The 17094-nt window shown below is 46.1% G+C and overlaps 1 protein-coding gene across 2 annotated transcripts in view; it reads right to left on the reverse strand.

The window, feature by feature from the left end:
* The window catches only part of AGBL4 (AGBL carboxypeptidase 4), a 1348432-nt gene that overhangs the window by 85322 nt on the left and 1246016 nt on the right, over window positions 1-17094 (reverse strand). For both annotated transcript variants that reach the window (XM_041739178.1, XM_041739177.1), the window contains exon 9: window positions 10761-10872. In XM_041739178.1, coding sequence (XP_041595112.1) covers window positions 10761-10872 — 112 coding nt within the window. The remainder of the gene's footprint in view (window positions 1-10760; window positions 10873-17094) is intronic.

Below are 17094 nucleotides of genomic sequence, written 5' to 3' on the forward strand. Positions count from 1 at the left end.
GGATTTTGGCACGTCTGAGATAGGGGTTCTGAGCAGAGGGGAGTAGAGGTACAGTGGATGGGTGGTTGCATGCAAAGACAGACAGAAGGACAACTAGTCAGAAGATCGATGCATAGACGGCTATCAACGCACACGGGTTTCCTTCTATAATGCGGGCTGGGCTGGCTTCCTCAGGCTCTAGTCCTAGGGGTTGGCCCAGCACCAAGTAGCTGCCTTAGGAGTTTGGTTCTATTTTACAAAATGAAGTCCCTCCTTACATCTGGGTGGCCAGGTCCCCTCCTCCTTCCATAACATTTTTTTTTTTCAAATTTTAAACTTAAAATATACTTGTAGAAAATTGCTGGGAAATATTAAAAAAAAAAAAAGCAGAGATGAAGGAAACAACCCTTGTGCCCAGAAATGCCACTATTAACATCTACTTCACATCCATTCTTTTGTGTATGTTTTAAACCTAGTTGTTATATGTCTTAACATATAATACATAAGCAACTTTGTCTTCTGCTTTTCACTTAAAATTATAGCATAAGCATTTTTACAATATTGTAAACTCCTCATAAACATCCATTATATGAATGTATTGTGATTCATTTAATCAGTTTCCCACTGTGAAGGCATTTAGATTTTTTTCTCAGTTTTTCACCATTTATAAGTAATATGGACTTTTTTGGCATAAATCCTTATTCAGACTTCAAATTATTTTAGTCTAGGTTTGTAGTACTACAATTGCTGGCTAAAAGCTACAAACAAAACAATATATTTTAAACCCCAGAAAGTCATAGTAACACGTTTTTCTCTCCCTTTTGAATTCCAAGTCATTTCCAGTCCCTGACAGAGAACCCCCTGGATTTCAGGATGAAGTCCAAGTTTCCTGGGGTAGCACACCAGGCTCTATGAGCGGTCTCAGCCTACCACCTTGCCTTACTTCCCCCCTTCTCCACATGCTCCCCTCAGTCCAGCACCCTGAACTCCTTAGAATTCTGAGTGTAGTCGCCTGTCTGACACACGTGCGCTCACACATGCTGTTCCCTCTGCCTGTAACGCTCCCCAGTCTGTCTAAACAACTCCTAGTCTTCCTTTAAAACTCACCTCCGAGTCACCTTCCCCAGCAAGCCTTGCCTGACCCCAAGTCCAGTAGACATGACCTGCTTCTCCCACAAGGCATCCAGACTCCTTGCCTGTCATGATGCTTACCACCTGTCCTGCCATGATTGGTTTACTGAGTCAGGAGCTCTAGACCAGGGGTTTGCAAGCTTCCTCTGGCTACGGAATCCTTTATTCAGACACATCTTTCATACTGATAAAGGTTAACCTCTGTTGAGAATATATGTGCCCCGCAAAGTGCCTTCAGCAAGTCCCAGAAATCGGTTTGGTTAATGCTCACAACGACCTCTTACAAATGAGGATGCAGATGCTGGGGAAGGGAAGGAAGGGACCTGCCCAAGATAACAAAGCTAGCAGGTATTGAAATGAGATTCAAATCTGGGCCTGAACCTGAGCTCTTAATCACAAAATTATACTGCTCCTGTTAAAATGAAGAAGAGCTGCTTGGGAGGAAGGGGGTCCTCAGACCTCTTGCCATTTTTCCAAAAACAGTTTGAAAAGCCCTGCTCTACTCTGCATCACCAGTTCCTTGAGGGAAGTGACTATTTCCTATTTGCCTTTCTATTCCAGTATATAGCGCCTGGGCTGTGAAAATGTTTATTGAATGGATAAATGAACAATCTTTTTCTTTCAAAGATGACGGGGAAGTTACTCTTTTATCTTTATGCTTTACTAGCCTTGAAGTGAAAGCGAGCAATGCGAACCCAGAGGGACTTGCTGAGCGGGAGAGCACCAAGGCTCATTGGCCAGGCGGCCAGGCTGTGTCCAGGCCGATAAGACTTCCCACGCCAGACACTGGGGACGGGTTCGGGGCTTGGGGGGTGGGCATTAGAACTTCTGGAAGATGGGGCAATTTCTTGATGAAAGGTTAAACAGTGGAAGCAGTGATTAGTTTGGTCCTTTTCATCAGAATTCAGCTCTCTCCACCACGGTAAATAATGGACTAATTAGGCATCTGGCTTACTTGATTTCCCATGGCTAAGGCCAATTTCTGAAATGCAATATGCTATTTGATGTAGCAGCATGAATTCCTCCTGGGCTCCAGAGCCTCCCAACAGCAACAGCCAAAAATAACTCTCGGAGAAGTTCCCCACACATTGAACACAACACCTTAAATGTGACTTGTACTCTGTTATAGGCTGGATAGGCTGAGAGCCTAATGGGGTAACAGGCTTTCGCTGATCCCAACTGGTTCAAACCAGAGGCCCGGAAGGGGAGGAGTTTACGGGGGGGGGGGTGCAGCGGTGAGAAACGGATAGGATCGGTTAATGGGAAAAGCCCCTGGACGAGATGAGCTGGGGCTATACTAGACTGGTTGGGTAAGGGAAAAGATGTTATCCCAGGACTATCCACAGAGACTCCTTTTTAGCTCATTGTGGCCAGATAATTGGATGACCGTGGCATAGGGAAAACGGGGAAGCGAGCTTGGTCTAACTTAGGAACGAGGGTAAGTTGAACAGACACCAGTAGCAGAGAGAGAGTAAAGAGAATTTTAGAATTTGTGGATTTGCAATGGAGATCCGACATGGCTCAATTCTAACATTCTAGAATTTCTGAATTTGTGAGCTTGAGAAAAAATTCCTTATGTGGGAGCTATTGGTGACAAGGGATCAGCAAGGGCAAAAGATGAAGGAAAGAAGATGAGTCAGTGGAAATGCAGAACAATGAGACAGAAGTGCAGGGGACGGGGGTTTGAAAGCCTAGGGTGCCATGGATTTCTCGGGGCTGCTTCAGTGCCATCCTGCTGGCAAACAATGTGTCAGATGAGGGGGCCCACAAGATTTCCCCAAACACTCATCAACAGCCTACTAAGTGTGGGTCCCTACCAGGGGATGAAGGTAGAAGCTGAAAAAGAGCTTCTGTCCTTGAGAAGCTCAGTCTAAAGGAGGCAGGAAAACTCACTAAAACACAGCAGGACGTGCTCTTTAACCAGGGGTGCACCTGTGGGATGCCTACAGAAATCCAAATCACCCCCCACCTGGAGAGACTGCTTTTTAATCAATGCTTAAGAGGTCCTCTTTGAGCTGCCAGTGAGTGGCCAGACCTGCCCAGGGAAGCAGGGAGGTAGATCCTTGGCTCTGAGGAGGTTTGCAATTTAACTGAAGAAATGGAAACCAGAGGACATCAGGGGAGATGCTGCTATGGCACCACGGCCCCCAACTACACTCCATGCATGTTTATGGAATAAACCCACTAGATGGAAGAAGCTGGGTCTGCTAATAGAAGAACAAAGCAACAAAATGCTCTGTGGGCCAAAGGGTTCAAGGAAATCTTAGAGAAGGTGGGCGTAGGGGTGCGCTCTGGAGATTAAGTAGAATTTGGAGAGTGACTTAGTGTGTCTCTTGACTCAGCAAATTCTCATCCCTCTTTCAGAACTCTGTTCACACGTTAATTCTAGGTCTTGGTGAGTGCATTTCTTCTTTCTTGCCTGTCTTTCCTCTCTCTCTCACCCAAAATGCATCCACGGAAGTTCTGTGCCCTGCACTGGGTGTCAGGGATCAGAGATGACAAAGGTGAAGTCTAAGACCTCAGTGGGATCCCAGTCTGTGGGAGGGTACGGGAGCTGGGGAGAGCTGGGTCAGTGAGGTAGGTGCTTGTAATGGCCAAATGCGTAAAATATTAGTGGCTCCATTTCTCACATACCTACTATTGAAGGCTATTTATAGCCATATGATCTCATCCTGAGAGAAATCCCATGGGACCGGCATCCCAGTTGCCAAAATTGCCAAATAGGGAAAAATAAGACACAGAGTTTAGTTGGCCTGACTCAAAGGGAAGCTTCTGGAAGCTTTGCTGACCTTCATGCAGTTGAAACAACATGTATCTAGTTAGTCAATGAGAGGTATCCAGAGTCTTTCAGGATGAAAAAATGTTAGAAAAATTGAAGGAAAAAATGAACTTGACAGGAGCCTTGCTCTGAAGTGGGAGATCCATCTCTCCACTCAGCTTGCTTACCAAAGTTATAATAATCCAGAGAGTTAGAAAGACCACGGCTTTTATCACAGGTGGGAGAAGTCGGTCTTTAAAAAAGTAACGACTTGTCTTAAAATTCTAAAAGTTTCAAAACCATCTCAAACTATTGTAGGAAAAACTGTAAACATTTCATGAACCCGAAACACCCTATGTTCTCCGAGCCCGCTGTGCAGTATTACATTTACCTTTAGTCTTTGCTTCCATATTGAACCTTCCCCTGGTGGCTATTTACTGACTTACCGGGCTGTGTTGGTAGGAGTGGAAAAATATTCGAGTGGACCTAAATGTGTGACCTGCGGCTGTGGTGTGAGTGCATTTAGCCTATCCCTCGTGAAACCTCTGGCGGCTGGCTGCAGTCTGCACATTTCAACAGGGCATTCCTCTCCACCCGACCCAGGGCAAACATCCCTCTTCACCTTATAAAACACTTAAGGTCACACACATCAGGCCTTTCTCCAACCTCTGGGTAAGCAGGTCAGGGCTTATTCTCCCCTTCTAGCACATGGGCACACTGAGGCCTAGGACAGGAACATTTATGGGACATCTGCATGTGCTAAGCACCCTCCTAGGCATTCACTCCAGGCTGTCCTCCACTGGCGGACTTCTGTCCCTTGTCGTGGAAATCCTGCCCATCAGGGGAGCCTTCACAACTGCAAAATGATGCAGAGACGCAGATGGTTGGAGCCAAATGGGGCTCATGGAGTCATCCTTCAACCCCTACAATGTACAGACTGGGGTGAGGTGAGGCGGGAATGAAAGGCCCAGAGAGGGGAAGATACTTGCCTCGGAGTGCCAAGCTGATTAGTGGTTCGTCTGCTCTGGTGGGGGGTGCTAGTTCTCGGTCTCTCTTGAAGCTGGCACAGCTTTAGCTGCTCCCTGCAGGGGACCTTTGGGGGGATACAGCCAGACACTTGGGGATGGAATGAAAGTTTGGGAACCTACAGTCCAGATTCCTGGGCTCCCTAGGCCTCAGGAAGAGAGTCTGCTAAAGCCCTAGGGATGTGGTTTTCCCCCCGGGGTGGTCCTGCCTCCTCCTAGGGGGTGCTAAGCATCCTGCCATAGGGGATGCCAGACCTGCTCTCCTGGTTTGCCCCTAAGTGTGTCTGTGGGTGGGGACGGGCCCCCCCCAACCTTCTATCCCCATCCTTGCCAAGGTGGCTTTACCCCTTTTACCCAGGCTGTCAGGTATGAACACACAGGTGCCCCTTTGTTTCTGGTGAGGAGATGCCATCTAAGGGCCTTCTGATCTGGCGACCCAGTGAAACCCCTGCCCATGCTAAGAGCAAACCTCACGGCCCCTTCCTGCCACTTTAACTGGGTGGGGACACTGGGCCTGGCTGTGGGTTTGTGTGTAGGCTCTTGGTGTAACTGGACCGCTGCCTGCCTACCTGCTATGTACCATGTCTATGCTTTTGTGTATATGTTTTCTGTCTCATGTATGTGAATGCATATGTCACGTGCTGCGTGTGACAGTGTCTTCTGTGCAGTGAATGAGTGCTGGTTCTGCGTGTGCTAGGTGACCATGTCACCGACTGCTCTGTTTGTCCTGCAGATGTGTTATACCTTATTTATTTATTTGACAGAAAGAGAGCAGCTTCTCTTGAGGACTATAGGAGGCAAGCGAGGAAAAAAAAAAAAAAACTAGGCTGTGTTGCTCTATTTTAAAAACCGCTCCGTGTTGTTATGGCAGCTAATTTTCCTTAAATGATTTAAGGAAACAGATCTGTCTAAGAGCTACAGCCAAGTTGTTATAGCAACACAGGCCTTTCTCCTCCAGGAAAAGGGGGGTATCCCCCCACCCCCTGCCCCAGAGCATAGGAGCCTCTCACAAAAGCAACCCTTGGGCTCTGAGAGGCTCAGGGCAAAGGAAAGGACGGGAGGGGCCCATTCACCTCCCACCTGGGGGATCCCTAGGGATCCTCCTTAGCAACTGCCCTTGCAGCTCTCAGCTCCAGTCTCATTGTCCTTCACCTGGACTTCCACAAGAAGCACCTGATGGGCCTCTCTTCTTTCACTTCGTCTCATCTCCTTTGATCCACTCTCCACACTGCAGCTTTCAGAAGTTTCTAAAAGCATGTGTCATTCAACATAATATTCTCTATGGTGCCATGTTCTCTGCTACATGCTGGATAGGCACAGGGCAGTCCTTGAATGGCACGCCAGGAACGTTGGCCTTTACTCCACAAGTAATGGGGAGTCATTGAAAAGTCTTAATCAGGGGATAGAGACCCAGTTGGATTTAAATTTTAGAATGACACTAGAGTTTCTCAATTGGGGGACTGAGTGGACGGGAATACTATTCATGGATCTCTGTCTCCCTTGATCAAATGATTTGATGGCTTTCTATTGACTACGCTAATTCTCAAGTTGGAGAGATGGTGTGTGCTGGGATAGTCCCAACAAGTGGCATTTTGTTCCATGGCCTTGATTTTTTTTATAGTCATGTTACTCAATTCAATTAAAAATCAATTTAAAGGAGGGCCTGAGACTTTTTAAGATTGTAACTGGACACAGGTGAAAGGGGGCCTGTGCGCGCTCTCGTGTGTGAGTGACTCAGGTGGCACTACTGATGGGGTGATGTGAAGTCGCTGACATACTCTACAGTATACGTGCCAGGCAGGGGGTGCTATCCTCTCTGGGGCTAATTACCTGGGGAAGATGTAGAATGCTCAGACCTAATATCAGGGAAGGAGAAGCCTGGATATGAGGCAGAGTTGGAACTGGCTCCCCTGGTCTTCACACTGAAGGTAGTGAACTGTCTAAGAGCAACTCCTGAATAAAACGTGGTCAGATGGTGGGAGGACAGGGACCCAGGGATCTGAGGGAGCTCCTGGTGGCCAGAGAAGGCTAACTAATTCAATGGTGGGTAGGATGGGGCAGGCCCTGAGGTCAGGAGATGACCAGAAGATGACCAGAAGCCTGTGTCAGGGGAACCAGAGCTTCTGTCCCTGTGAGTTGAGGACAATCTCAGCAGGTTGCAGGGAATTCTAGGAGTGGGTTTACATCCACAGATCAGAGCCTGAAGTAAAAAGGGCACAGCAATGGTGGCGCCAGTGTCTGGGACACTCTGAGGGAGAGATGAGATTGGGGAAATGTATGTGGTCCGGTTGCTTCCTTTCATCAGGGAAATCTTATTAAAACCAACTTACAGAGGGTCTGGTTTACTTCATCATTTGCTTCGCCTTTACTCTGAGCACCTGTTCAGAGCCTGGTCCCTGCTGGGCACTGGGGACTCTGAGATGCATCAGCCAGGCCCTGCCTAGGGGACAGTCCATCACAACTGGTAAACAAAAGCCATCATGTCCACAGGGGGCTGTCCCAGGAGTGGGCATGAAACACTTTATATCTAAGATCCAGTGTAGTCCTCTGGGTAAAACCTTCCGTGGTTAAGATCATCATTTAGTTCCCAAGGCCTGGGGACAGGGGAAGGGTGTAGTGAGCAAAGGTGTAGGAAAGCAGCCTTTGAAGTAAATGCCATCATTAGCACAGGCCAGCAGGCTCCTTGCCCGGTGAGGACGCAGGAGGGCGCGTACCTGAGACCCACAGGCAGGCTGAGCATATCACTTGTGCTCAACTCCAAAGTGAGCATGTCTAAAGCTTGTCCCCAGGCTCACTACCTCTCCTGAGTTCCCACCTCAGGAAGGGCATCACATCTACTCCACTGTCCGGGCCAAACCACGGACGTCATTCAAAACTCCTTCCTGTCCCATCAGCCAGTCGCTAAGCTGCCCACATCTGGCTCCATAAGCCTCTCCAACCCTACAGCAGCAGCAGGCTCCACTGGTCTCCAGTCTCTAGCCTGAACCCCTCCAAATCCACTCCCTCACAGGCACCAGGGGGCTCTTTCTGAAATGTAAAGCTGATTCTGTGACCTCCCCGCTTAAAATCCTTCCACGCTCCCTGTTCCCACTAGAATAAAGTCCAAATTGCACCCTATATCATAACCCCCTCTGCTCCTCTGCCCGCCCCTAGTGCCAGCCACACTGAAGGAGCTGGCGGTCTCCTGAGGGTGCCTCTCCCTCAAGGCAGGTGCACAGATGTCGCCTCTGCCTGGAAAGCCCTCCCTGCCCCGGGAATCTTTCAGCATCACCTCAGGTAGGACTTCCTGGGCTGGGTTCCTTCTCTGGGCTCCCACAGCCCCCGGGCCTTCCTCCACAAATACTCCTGGGATAACTGCCTGCAAGTGCCTGTCTCCACCAGGCTGAGAACTCCTCAGGGGTGGATGGCAGCCTTGATGATTCCAGCACCCAGCACAGAACCTGAAGGAATTTTGTGAGGAACAGCGATGTTCACAGACATAGTGCCCACCCGCCAGGGAGGGTCTGCTGATTCTCTGCTTGCTGACTCCGTCAAGCAGAAGGCCACGGAGATGGAGGAGCGAGGCCGTGAGCATTTAGAAACGAGGCCAGAAGCTGTCCTGGCAGTTCACATAGCTCTGGCTTGAGTGATTATGATGACGTGCACAACAGCAGAGGTCAGGAGGAGAAAGCATTGCAGGATATTAGGGCAGATGCCCTTGGGTACTGCAGTGTCTGCAACTGGACACAATGACTCTTGAAGTCCAATCCAAATAACGTCTGTTGAGGATCTGCTACACACCAAGTACTGTCCTAGGTGCTTTCCAACAGCTTTAAAGTAGAAAGAGGGTGTAATTTATCATCTAAACTGGGACACTTCTAAGAGTGAAAGGGGCCACTGTTAATACTCTAGGACAACAGGTATGAACAGGAACTGCCCCAGGCAAGCCAAACTTACAACCATCCTGCCCACAAGTCACAGTTCGTGTGCTTTCCCCTCACCCCCGTAACGCCACACACAATTTGTGAATCTATATTTATCAGTATTTACTTATTTAATGTCTATTCCCTCACAGATTGCAAGGGTTAGGGTTTTGTTCACTACTAGAAAAAATCTCAGTGCCTACTGTATAGGAACTACTTGATAAATATTTGTGGAAAGAAGGAAGGCAAGACTGGAGTAGAAGCCTGGGCATGGAGAGCGGGAGTGGGCAAGAGAGAAGAGGTGGAGAAGAGGTGGAGGGAGCTGGGATCCCTGACTCTCATGTTAGTGCTCCGTGTCCTTGCTTGGCTCCTAAAGGAGTGGGCTTTCAGGAATAGCACAGCGGAGGCAATGGGCTGAGCATCCAAGTGTGCTTATTAGGATCCAACTAGATGATGAGCAACCTATTCATGGCACAAAAAGCATCTGACTATCCCTGTCACTCAGTGTCGCCTGATCTATGCTCTGCAGCGTGGATCAGTGCTCAGTTGTTGCGAGTGAATCAATGACTTCTCAGTGATGACAGCAATGACAGGCCCAAGCCTCTTCTCTTTAGCAAACTTAACCCTTCTCTCTGGTTCCTCCTCCGTGCCTCACCCGCCAGTTCTCTCCTCGGGGATTCATCTAAAACACCCCGTTTGTTCAGCGGCCCCCACTCTATTACTTCTCCTTTCCTATGCCTTTTGTTTTTTAATCATGCCTCATTGTCCTCTCTATGAATAACTGTTTTCTATCTATAAACCATATTACAGTTGGCATAACACGATTTGCCATGTTCAATCCAATTCAGTTCAACCAACAGTTTATTGAATTTTTATAATCAGCCAGATTGGGAAAATTGTAGAGGCAATGGCAGTCAAAGCGCCCTAAAATCACCGTTATCAAAGTTAGAAGAGACTCAGACTCCGATGTCATCTCACTCCAGTGTCTTCCAAACAACTGAGTCTCCTCTATGCACCATTTTGTCAGTGTCATTTAGCTTCAAGGTAACCAAAGTTTAGTAACGCAAAGTTCAGAGCTCCTACATCCACTCCATCTCAGGCAGCTCTAATTGGTAAAAAGTTTCCTTTCTCTATAGGCCTGGCCTCCTCCTTTGGCCTCCACCCAGGAGATGTCTGTCCTATCCTCTCTGAGAGCTCTTCAGGGATAGAATGATTATGGTCTAATTCCTTTCTCTAACCGATGAAACCCCAACATCTTCTATTTCTAACAGAGTCTTGCCCCTATAAGCAAACTCCATATGGACACCATTATTCCCCTTCATTCTGGACTAGCAGGCAGGCCCTATTCTCTGGGAACAGGTTCACCACTACCACCATAACCCCCAAGGTCCAACCATGTGGTTCCATTGTGGCTGTCCTGTCCTTACATATCCTTGCCTCTGGGGCCAGAGTTGACCTGCCCAGAGGTAGCCTGTCCCCCAAGTTAGTCCAGTCACAGTCTTCTAGGACTGGAACTAGAAAACAAGATTGAATCACTCTCCAGTGGTGGAAGCCAACAGATGTGACACCTGACACGTCTCCTACAGGTGGAGGAGGCCAGTCTAGTCTTTAGTGATATGAGATACTTGGGTACTCTTGTAATAAATTCTCTATTTTTCGTAAACTCATTCAAGTCATATTTCTTCTGCTTATAGCTGAAGAACCCTGATGAATGTGAATCTGCTTTGCTATATTTCCTTTATCCCATGAGGCCTCCTGAACCCAGATGAACCTGATATTTTTGATGTGTAGAGGAAGACTTGGGTCTATCCAATTTAGAGACAAGAGCAGCAGGCCTAATATCCATCCTGGTTTTGACCCTGCACTCCTAATTTGTAGCTCCTACTAGAATTTCCCAGGACAACACTGTCCTTTCCCAGATTAAGCCATAAAATCAGCAGGTGCTGAAGGGGTTTGGTTACTCACTGGGTCATTGTACATCTGGATGATGAGCTGTTTCACTCCATGCAGGGTAGGGTGAGCCCATGGAGAGGGATCCAGCCAGTGGCGGTTCAAGTCAAACCCCATCAGAGAGCACCTAGGTTGTACCCAGAGTCAGAGTCAGTATGAACAGGACAAGCCAAACTTGACACTTACCAAAATACAGCTAGGAGTAGGAGCAGTCCCTGTCGCATCTACCGAGCCTTTATTTTTTGCCAGAGACAGCTCTAAACATTTTACGTGCGTTAATTCATTCAATGCTTTCAACAACCCTATGAAGTTACCATCATTATAATTCCCACTTTATATAAGAAGAAGCTGAGTTCAAATATTTCTGTGGAGGAGTCTGATTTCAGCACCCATGCTCTGAGACCACAGAACATGTACATCTCTCATACAGGGCAGGAGAAAGAAGCGTTCAGGCTGAAGTCACGGGTGCCCCTATTTTTCCTCACAGTCTCACACCGCAGCTAATCCATTGTCTCTACCTTCAAAATGCATTCAGAACCCGACACCCCTTTATTACCCTCCACTGATACCACGTTGAAGTTGGACCAAGATCCCAAGTATTGTAACGATCTCTTACCTGGTCTTATATCCACCCTGGCAACCTCCCAGCCCACTTCTAACCTCCCCCCACCCCATTTTCCACTCAATATCCAAGGTGATCCTCTAAAACATAAGTCAGATTATGTCCCTTTTAAAATCAAATGGTCCCTGTTAGGTGCAGAGTAAAACCCCTTACAATCTACCAGTCCCCATGTGGTCCTTCCCTGCTAACTTCTCTGACCTCAGCTCCTACCACCATCCCTCGTGCTTCCTCTGTGCCAGTTGCTGGACTCCTCATTGTTGTCCCAACACAGCAGGTGCATCCTTCCTCGGGGCTTTTGTACAGGCTGTCCCTCTGCCTGGAATCCTCTTCTTCCAGATACCTTAATGACTCGTTTTTACTTATGTCATATCTAATTTCAAATGTCAATTGCTCAGTGGAGGCTACCCTGACCACCTTCTCTGTACTCTCCCTTGAACACATTAAAGAACTTCATTAGGGCAACTGCAATCATGATTCCTGGTTCTCCTCCTGTCCTTCCTTTTCTTACTTCAGATCTACTCAAAGCCCTGCTTATACCTGGGAAGAGATGTCACTTCCAGGTCCCCATGCCGCCACCTGCTGGGTGGCAGTACCTACACAACCTACACGTACTCTAGGCCAGGCCAGGCTGAGGTATAATTTCCCGAAACCCTGTGCTTGCTCACAACTCAAATTATCACTTTCCTTCTCTCTAATCCATCCTTTTGTAATCCCTAGAATGTGTCCCACACAGGTTTTCCTATCTTGCTTTCCTGATCAAGATTCATCTATGACTTTCAGTCACCCATATAAGTCTGTTCCTTGCAGATTTTTAGGCAGATTCAAAACTGATGGGGGCCATACCCTTTCTCTCTGCTTTCTGTGCCCAAATTGTCCTCCCTTTTCTTCTCTATCCCTCTGCCTCACTTTATTTACACCCCCATTTCATCTTCCAAGCTCCTTTCTTTCCTTAAGCAATACAATTTAACCCCTTCTCAACTTATTAAATTCATATTCCCATCCCTACTCAGAAGAATAAAGGACTCTACTGGGAATCCACCTCTCCTTCAAGATGGTTGGGGTGGGTATGGGGGGGGGTAAATAATAATAATTTCCCCTTGTTGCTTAAAATAAGCATTGTGAGAATCTTGTAGGAGAATAACTGATGTTTCATGGGGGCAAATAGGAAAAGGTTTCATTGAGGAGAAGCCTCAATGAGTTGGGTCTTGTTGAATGAATAGAATTTTTCCAGGTGTTGGGGGCAGAAGGAAAAGTATAAGCAAAGAAAGGAACATGAATCCACCCAGGATATTGGGGGAATGGTGGACAATTCGATTTGACTGAGTCATAGAGTATGTAGTGAGGAGGTGGTAATGGTGAAGCTGTGAAAGGAGGTGGAGGTGAAATGTGAAGGGATTTGAATGGCTGGCAGAAAGTTTTATTATTTTGTCTTTGCATTTGCTGTGATTAGATCAACCAGTGCTGATGTTTGCTTCTCATTGTTTACAGAATGAGAACAGAGATAGCCCTACACATGGGTCACAGCATCACCATCACAATCAAGGGAACACAATCAACAGAACATTTGCTGACAGTACTCTGTCTCAAGAACTAAGTACTTTACCAAGCACAAATACTTGATCTAAGTTAACGTTGTGAGGGCAGTGCTATTACTGTTCCCATTTTGCAGATGTGAAAACTAAAGCATAGTGAAGTTACAAACAAATTGCTTGAGAAAAGAGGTGATGTCAGGATTGGTACACACGCAGATTGCATTCCTGGCCTCCAAGAAACATAGTCTAACAGGAGAAAGAAGATATGCTCACAGGCTTATGTCCATTTATAATTCAGGACAGGGATCCCTGGGTGGCACAGCGGTTTGGCGCCTGCCTTTGGCCCGGGGCACGATCCTAGAGACCCGGGATCGAGTCCCACGTCGGGCCCCCGGTGCATGGAGCCTGCTTCTCCCTCTGCCTGTGTCTCTGCCTCTCTCTCTCTCTCTCTCTCTCTGTGACTATCATAAATAAATTTAAAAAATTAAATAAAAAAATATAATTCAGGACAATGTTGTAAGGATTAAATGAGCTAAACAGGTGTAATGAACTTAATTCAGTATAGGATCTAGCACCTAATAGCAACTTAAAAATATTATGTTGTTTTTCTATGGAGCTTTTTATTACTGTTTTATGCTACATCCTATAGGAGTGATATAGAATAATAAATCTGCAGTCCACAAGGGGCTGGGTGGGCAGCAGACAGCAGGGGGCAGGGATATCCTCTATTTTCCTGTCTGGGAGTCAGGCAGATCTGTGCATAACCATTGTCTTCTCTCTCCTGAGGGTATAGGCATTTACCCATTTTATTTGGGGAATGCCCAGCGCCTAGCCCTGTGATTAGATGGGACAGGGTTGGGGAATTTGCTCCTCCATCATAGATGATGAAACTATGGTAGTGGCTTTTCTCCTCCCACAGGATACATATGGGCCAGATGCCCCCTGTCTATGGTCCGCCAGCCAGGGCAGCAATAAGAAACCACACTCAGGCAATAGCCACTTCTCTCCAGGACTTAAACTTGGACTAGGTGAGGCAAGGCTGGGAGTCAGGTGTATGGCGGTGCTTCCATGGAGCAGAGGTAGATTATTCCTGCGAACAGCCAATTTTCTGTTCTCCAGAGCTACTCTGTTAATTGTTTGTTTTCCACATGTGGCCCTTCCTATAAATTCCCTTTTTGCTTAAGTGGCTAGAATTAGTCCTTGTTTCAGTAACAGAAAACATCCCTAACCATATAGCTTTATAGGCTAATTTATACTAAACTCCAGCAGGCCCCGATACTGTCCACTTCCAGTGGCTTGTCACCAAGTAAGTGAAACCATTGGTCTGAGTGCTATGCCCACAGAACTCTTCCAGCTTTCACTAGCATCTAAAAATCCCTTTGGGCTTCTGTCTTATCATGCGTATAATGAGAATAACAATCTTGACTTTCCAGATTGTGAACAGGAACTAATAATGGCTCAGCAGAATCCTCAGAACAGAATGAATATTGAGTAAATGGCAGCCAGTGATGACAGCAGCAGTGGTGAGGATTGTGGTATTGTTGAAATTGCCTAAATCTAAATATCACCTCCTCCCGGAAGGCTTGCTGACTTACTCTCTGCAAATGTAAGACAGGTACTTTTCCTCTGCAACCATGGCCATCCATTGCTCCCTGCTGCCTCCCACCCAGCCCATCAGAGGAGCTACAGTACAAGATATGGTAGTGATAGAGTCTGTCTTCCCCACTGGACCATGAATTCCTCAAGGGTGAGGATGATATTCATGTTTGTATTATTGTGCTTGACAAAGAGTCTGGACTATGGTAGACATTGAGGAATTCGTTGTTAAATGAACATTTCATTCTTTCCCAAGAATTTTCCAACCTCATGACATAGTTCTTACAACCATCCAGGCCCACAAGTAGATTCCATTTTTCAAGTGGAAGCAGTGAAAGCCAGAGAAGGTAAGCCATTCCTTCAAGGTCATCTAATCGGCTCTACAGGGCCCAAACTAGAATCCAAGTGAATTGGCCCTGGGGCCCTCCGTCTTCCCATTTTGTCATGCTGCTTCCAGGAAGCCTCTTTTATTCAGAAAAGTGAGATTCAAAATCTAAGAGAAGGTGTTATAGGTGAAAGATTCTGAAAGGTCAACACCTTGATCCAGCCTACTGATAAAAATAGTGTGGCTGGTCACTCAAAGGCCACTCAACCCTCAAAGAATCCTGGAACTCTTTAGAAACTAAAGGATTGGTGAGACTCTTCAGTGAGTGAGTATCTGTGCTGGGTATTTTTTGAGCTAATTTTTAAAAGAACACTTCTAATAGTAACAGTCCATCAGTAGGTGGGTATTTACTAAAGAAAAACCTTAGTAAAGATGCAGGAGCCCTGCCTGGCTAGGGGTCAGGGGAACAGGCCTTGCCTCTAATGTCTAACTCATCTTGAGACAGTCACTTCCCCTCCCTGGACTCCATGCTCTTCTTTGCAAAATAAGGGGGTTGTATTTCACTCAGAGCAGTCTCTTCCAGCTCTCACATTATATGTTGTTGTTGTTGTTTTTGTGTTTTTTAAAATTTTATTTATTTATTCATGAGAGACACAGAGAGAGAGAATGAGAGAGAGGGGCAGAGGGAGAAGCAGGCTCCATGTAGGGAGCCTGACGTGGGACTTGATCCCGGGTCTCCAGGATCATGCCCTGGGCTGAAGGCGGCGCTAAACTGCTGAGCCACCCAGGCTGCCCTTGTTGTTTTTTTACTTTTTAAGTATTTTAATTCCAGTCAGTTAACATTCAGTGTTTTATTAATGTCAGGTGTACAACATAATGATTCAATAATTCCATACATTACCCGGTGCTCATCACAAAAAGTGCATTCTTTAACCCCCTTTACCTATTTGACCATCGCCTACCCACTTGCCCTCTTGTTCTCTATAGTTAAGAGTCTGTTTCTCAGTTTGTCTCTCTTTTTTCCCTTTGCTTGTTTGTTTTGTTTCCTAAATTTCACATGTAAGTGAAGTCATATGGTATTTGTTTTCTCCCACTTATTTTGCTTGGCATTATACTCTCTTACTCCATCCATGTTTCCATTTGCCACATCCATCCACATGGATGCAAAGATTTCACCCTTTTTATGGCTGAATAATATTCCATTGTGTATATATACACCACATCTTCTTTATTCATCTATTAATGGACACATGGGCTGTTTCCATATCCTGGCTATTGTAAATAATGCTGCCATGAATATCATTATATGATTTTAAAGCATCAATAATTGGGTTTTATCCCCAAAAGCAGGGACTTGGAGGAAGTACATATTTCCAATAAAGTTAAAATACCAAGAAAACAAAATATTCTAGGGAAAGGATTGGTAGTTGTAAAAAGAAACACCAAATAGTCAAGGGATGCTAATACTTTAACATTAATGCATGCATTTTTCAACATTTGAGATTTGTGTGGGACCTAATCTCTGCCTCTAGGGGTTCTCAAGTTGCTCTGAACTTTGAAGAAGGGATGGGAATTTACCAAAAGTCAAGGCCTCAGAGGGCATTCCAGGCAGAGTCTGTGGCATGTTCAGGGTCAGCAAAATGAGAATGGTTGGAACACATATTTCTAACAGGCCACAAGTGTATTATGCTTGTGTCCCTAACTAGGCTATAAACACCAGGAGGGCAAGGCTCACGTAGCTCTTTTTCTTCAATGTTTTCAGGACCCAAATCATCTGCCTAAAGACAGAGGAATGAACAAGGTGACCTCCAGATGCCAGGCTCTCATATTATGATTGCCAGTTTAGAGTCACTGAGTGTGAAACCCTAGGTCTCTGCTCTGGGTCTCTGTCTCCTTGGTGCTCTTCTATCCTGTTATTTATTTTTGAGATGAAATTTCTGCTTGAGCTCAAAGTCAGGACCTGTGTTCTGACATGAATGGAGCTTGTTACGGTTAAAATGAGACCCAATATTTGACATTAGGATCATTCTAGAAAATCCAATTTTATGGAAGTCAAATTTATATGTAACTACATAATATATACTTTCATTCTCTTGAATTAGAAATACTATTGACTATCTTTGTTTCTTCTTCTAAACTCTGAGCCCAGTGGGGGCAAGAAATATATTTGTGTCATCTTGCCCACCTCTATTCTAACTTATCTACTACAGACCCAGGTGCAGAGAAGGTTCATTATATCTATTGAATACATGAGTAAATGAACAAGTGTATGAA

This window comes from Vulpes lagopus, chromosome 23 (genome assembly GCF_018345385.1).
Source record: "Vulpes lagopus strain Blue_001 chromosome 23, ASM1834538v1, whole genome shotgun sequence".
Taxonomy (NCBI): Eukaryota; Metazoa; Chordata; class Mammalia; order Carnivora; family Canidae; genus Vulpes; species Vulpes lagopus.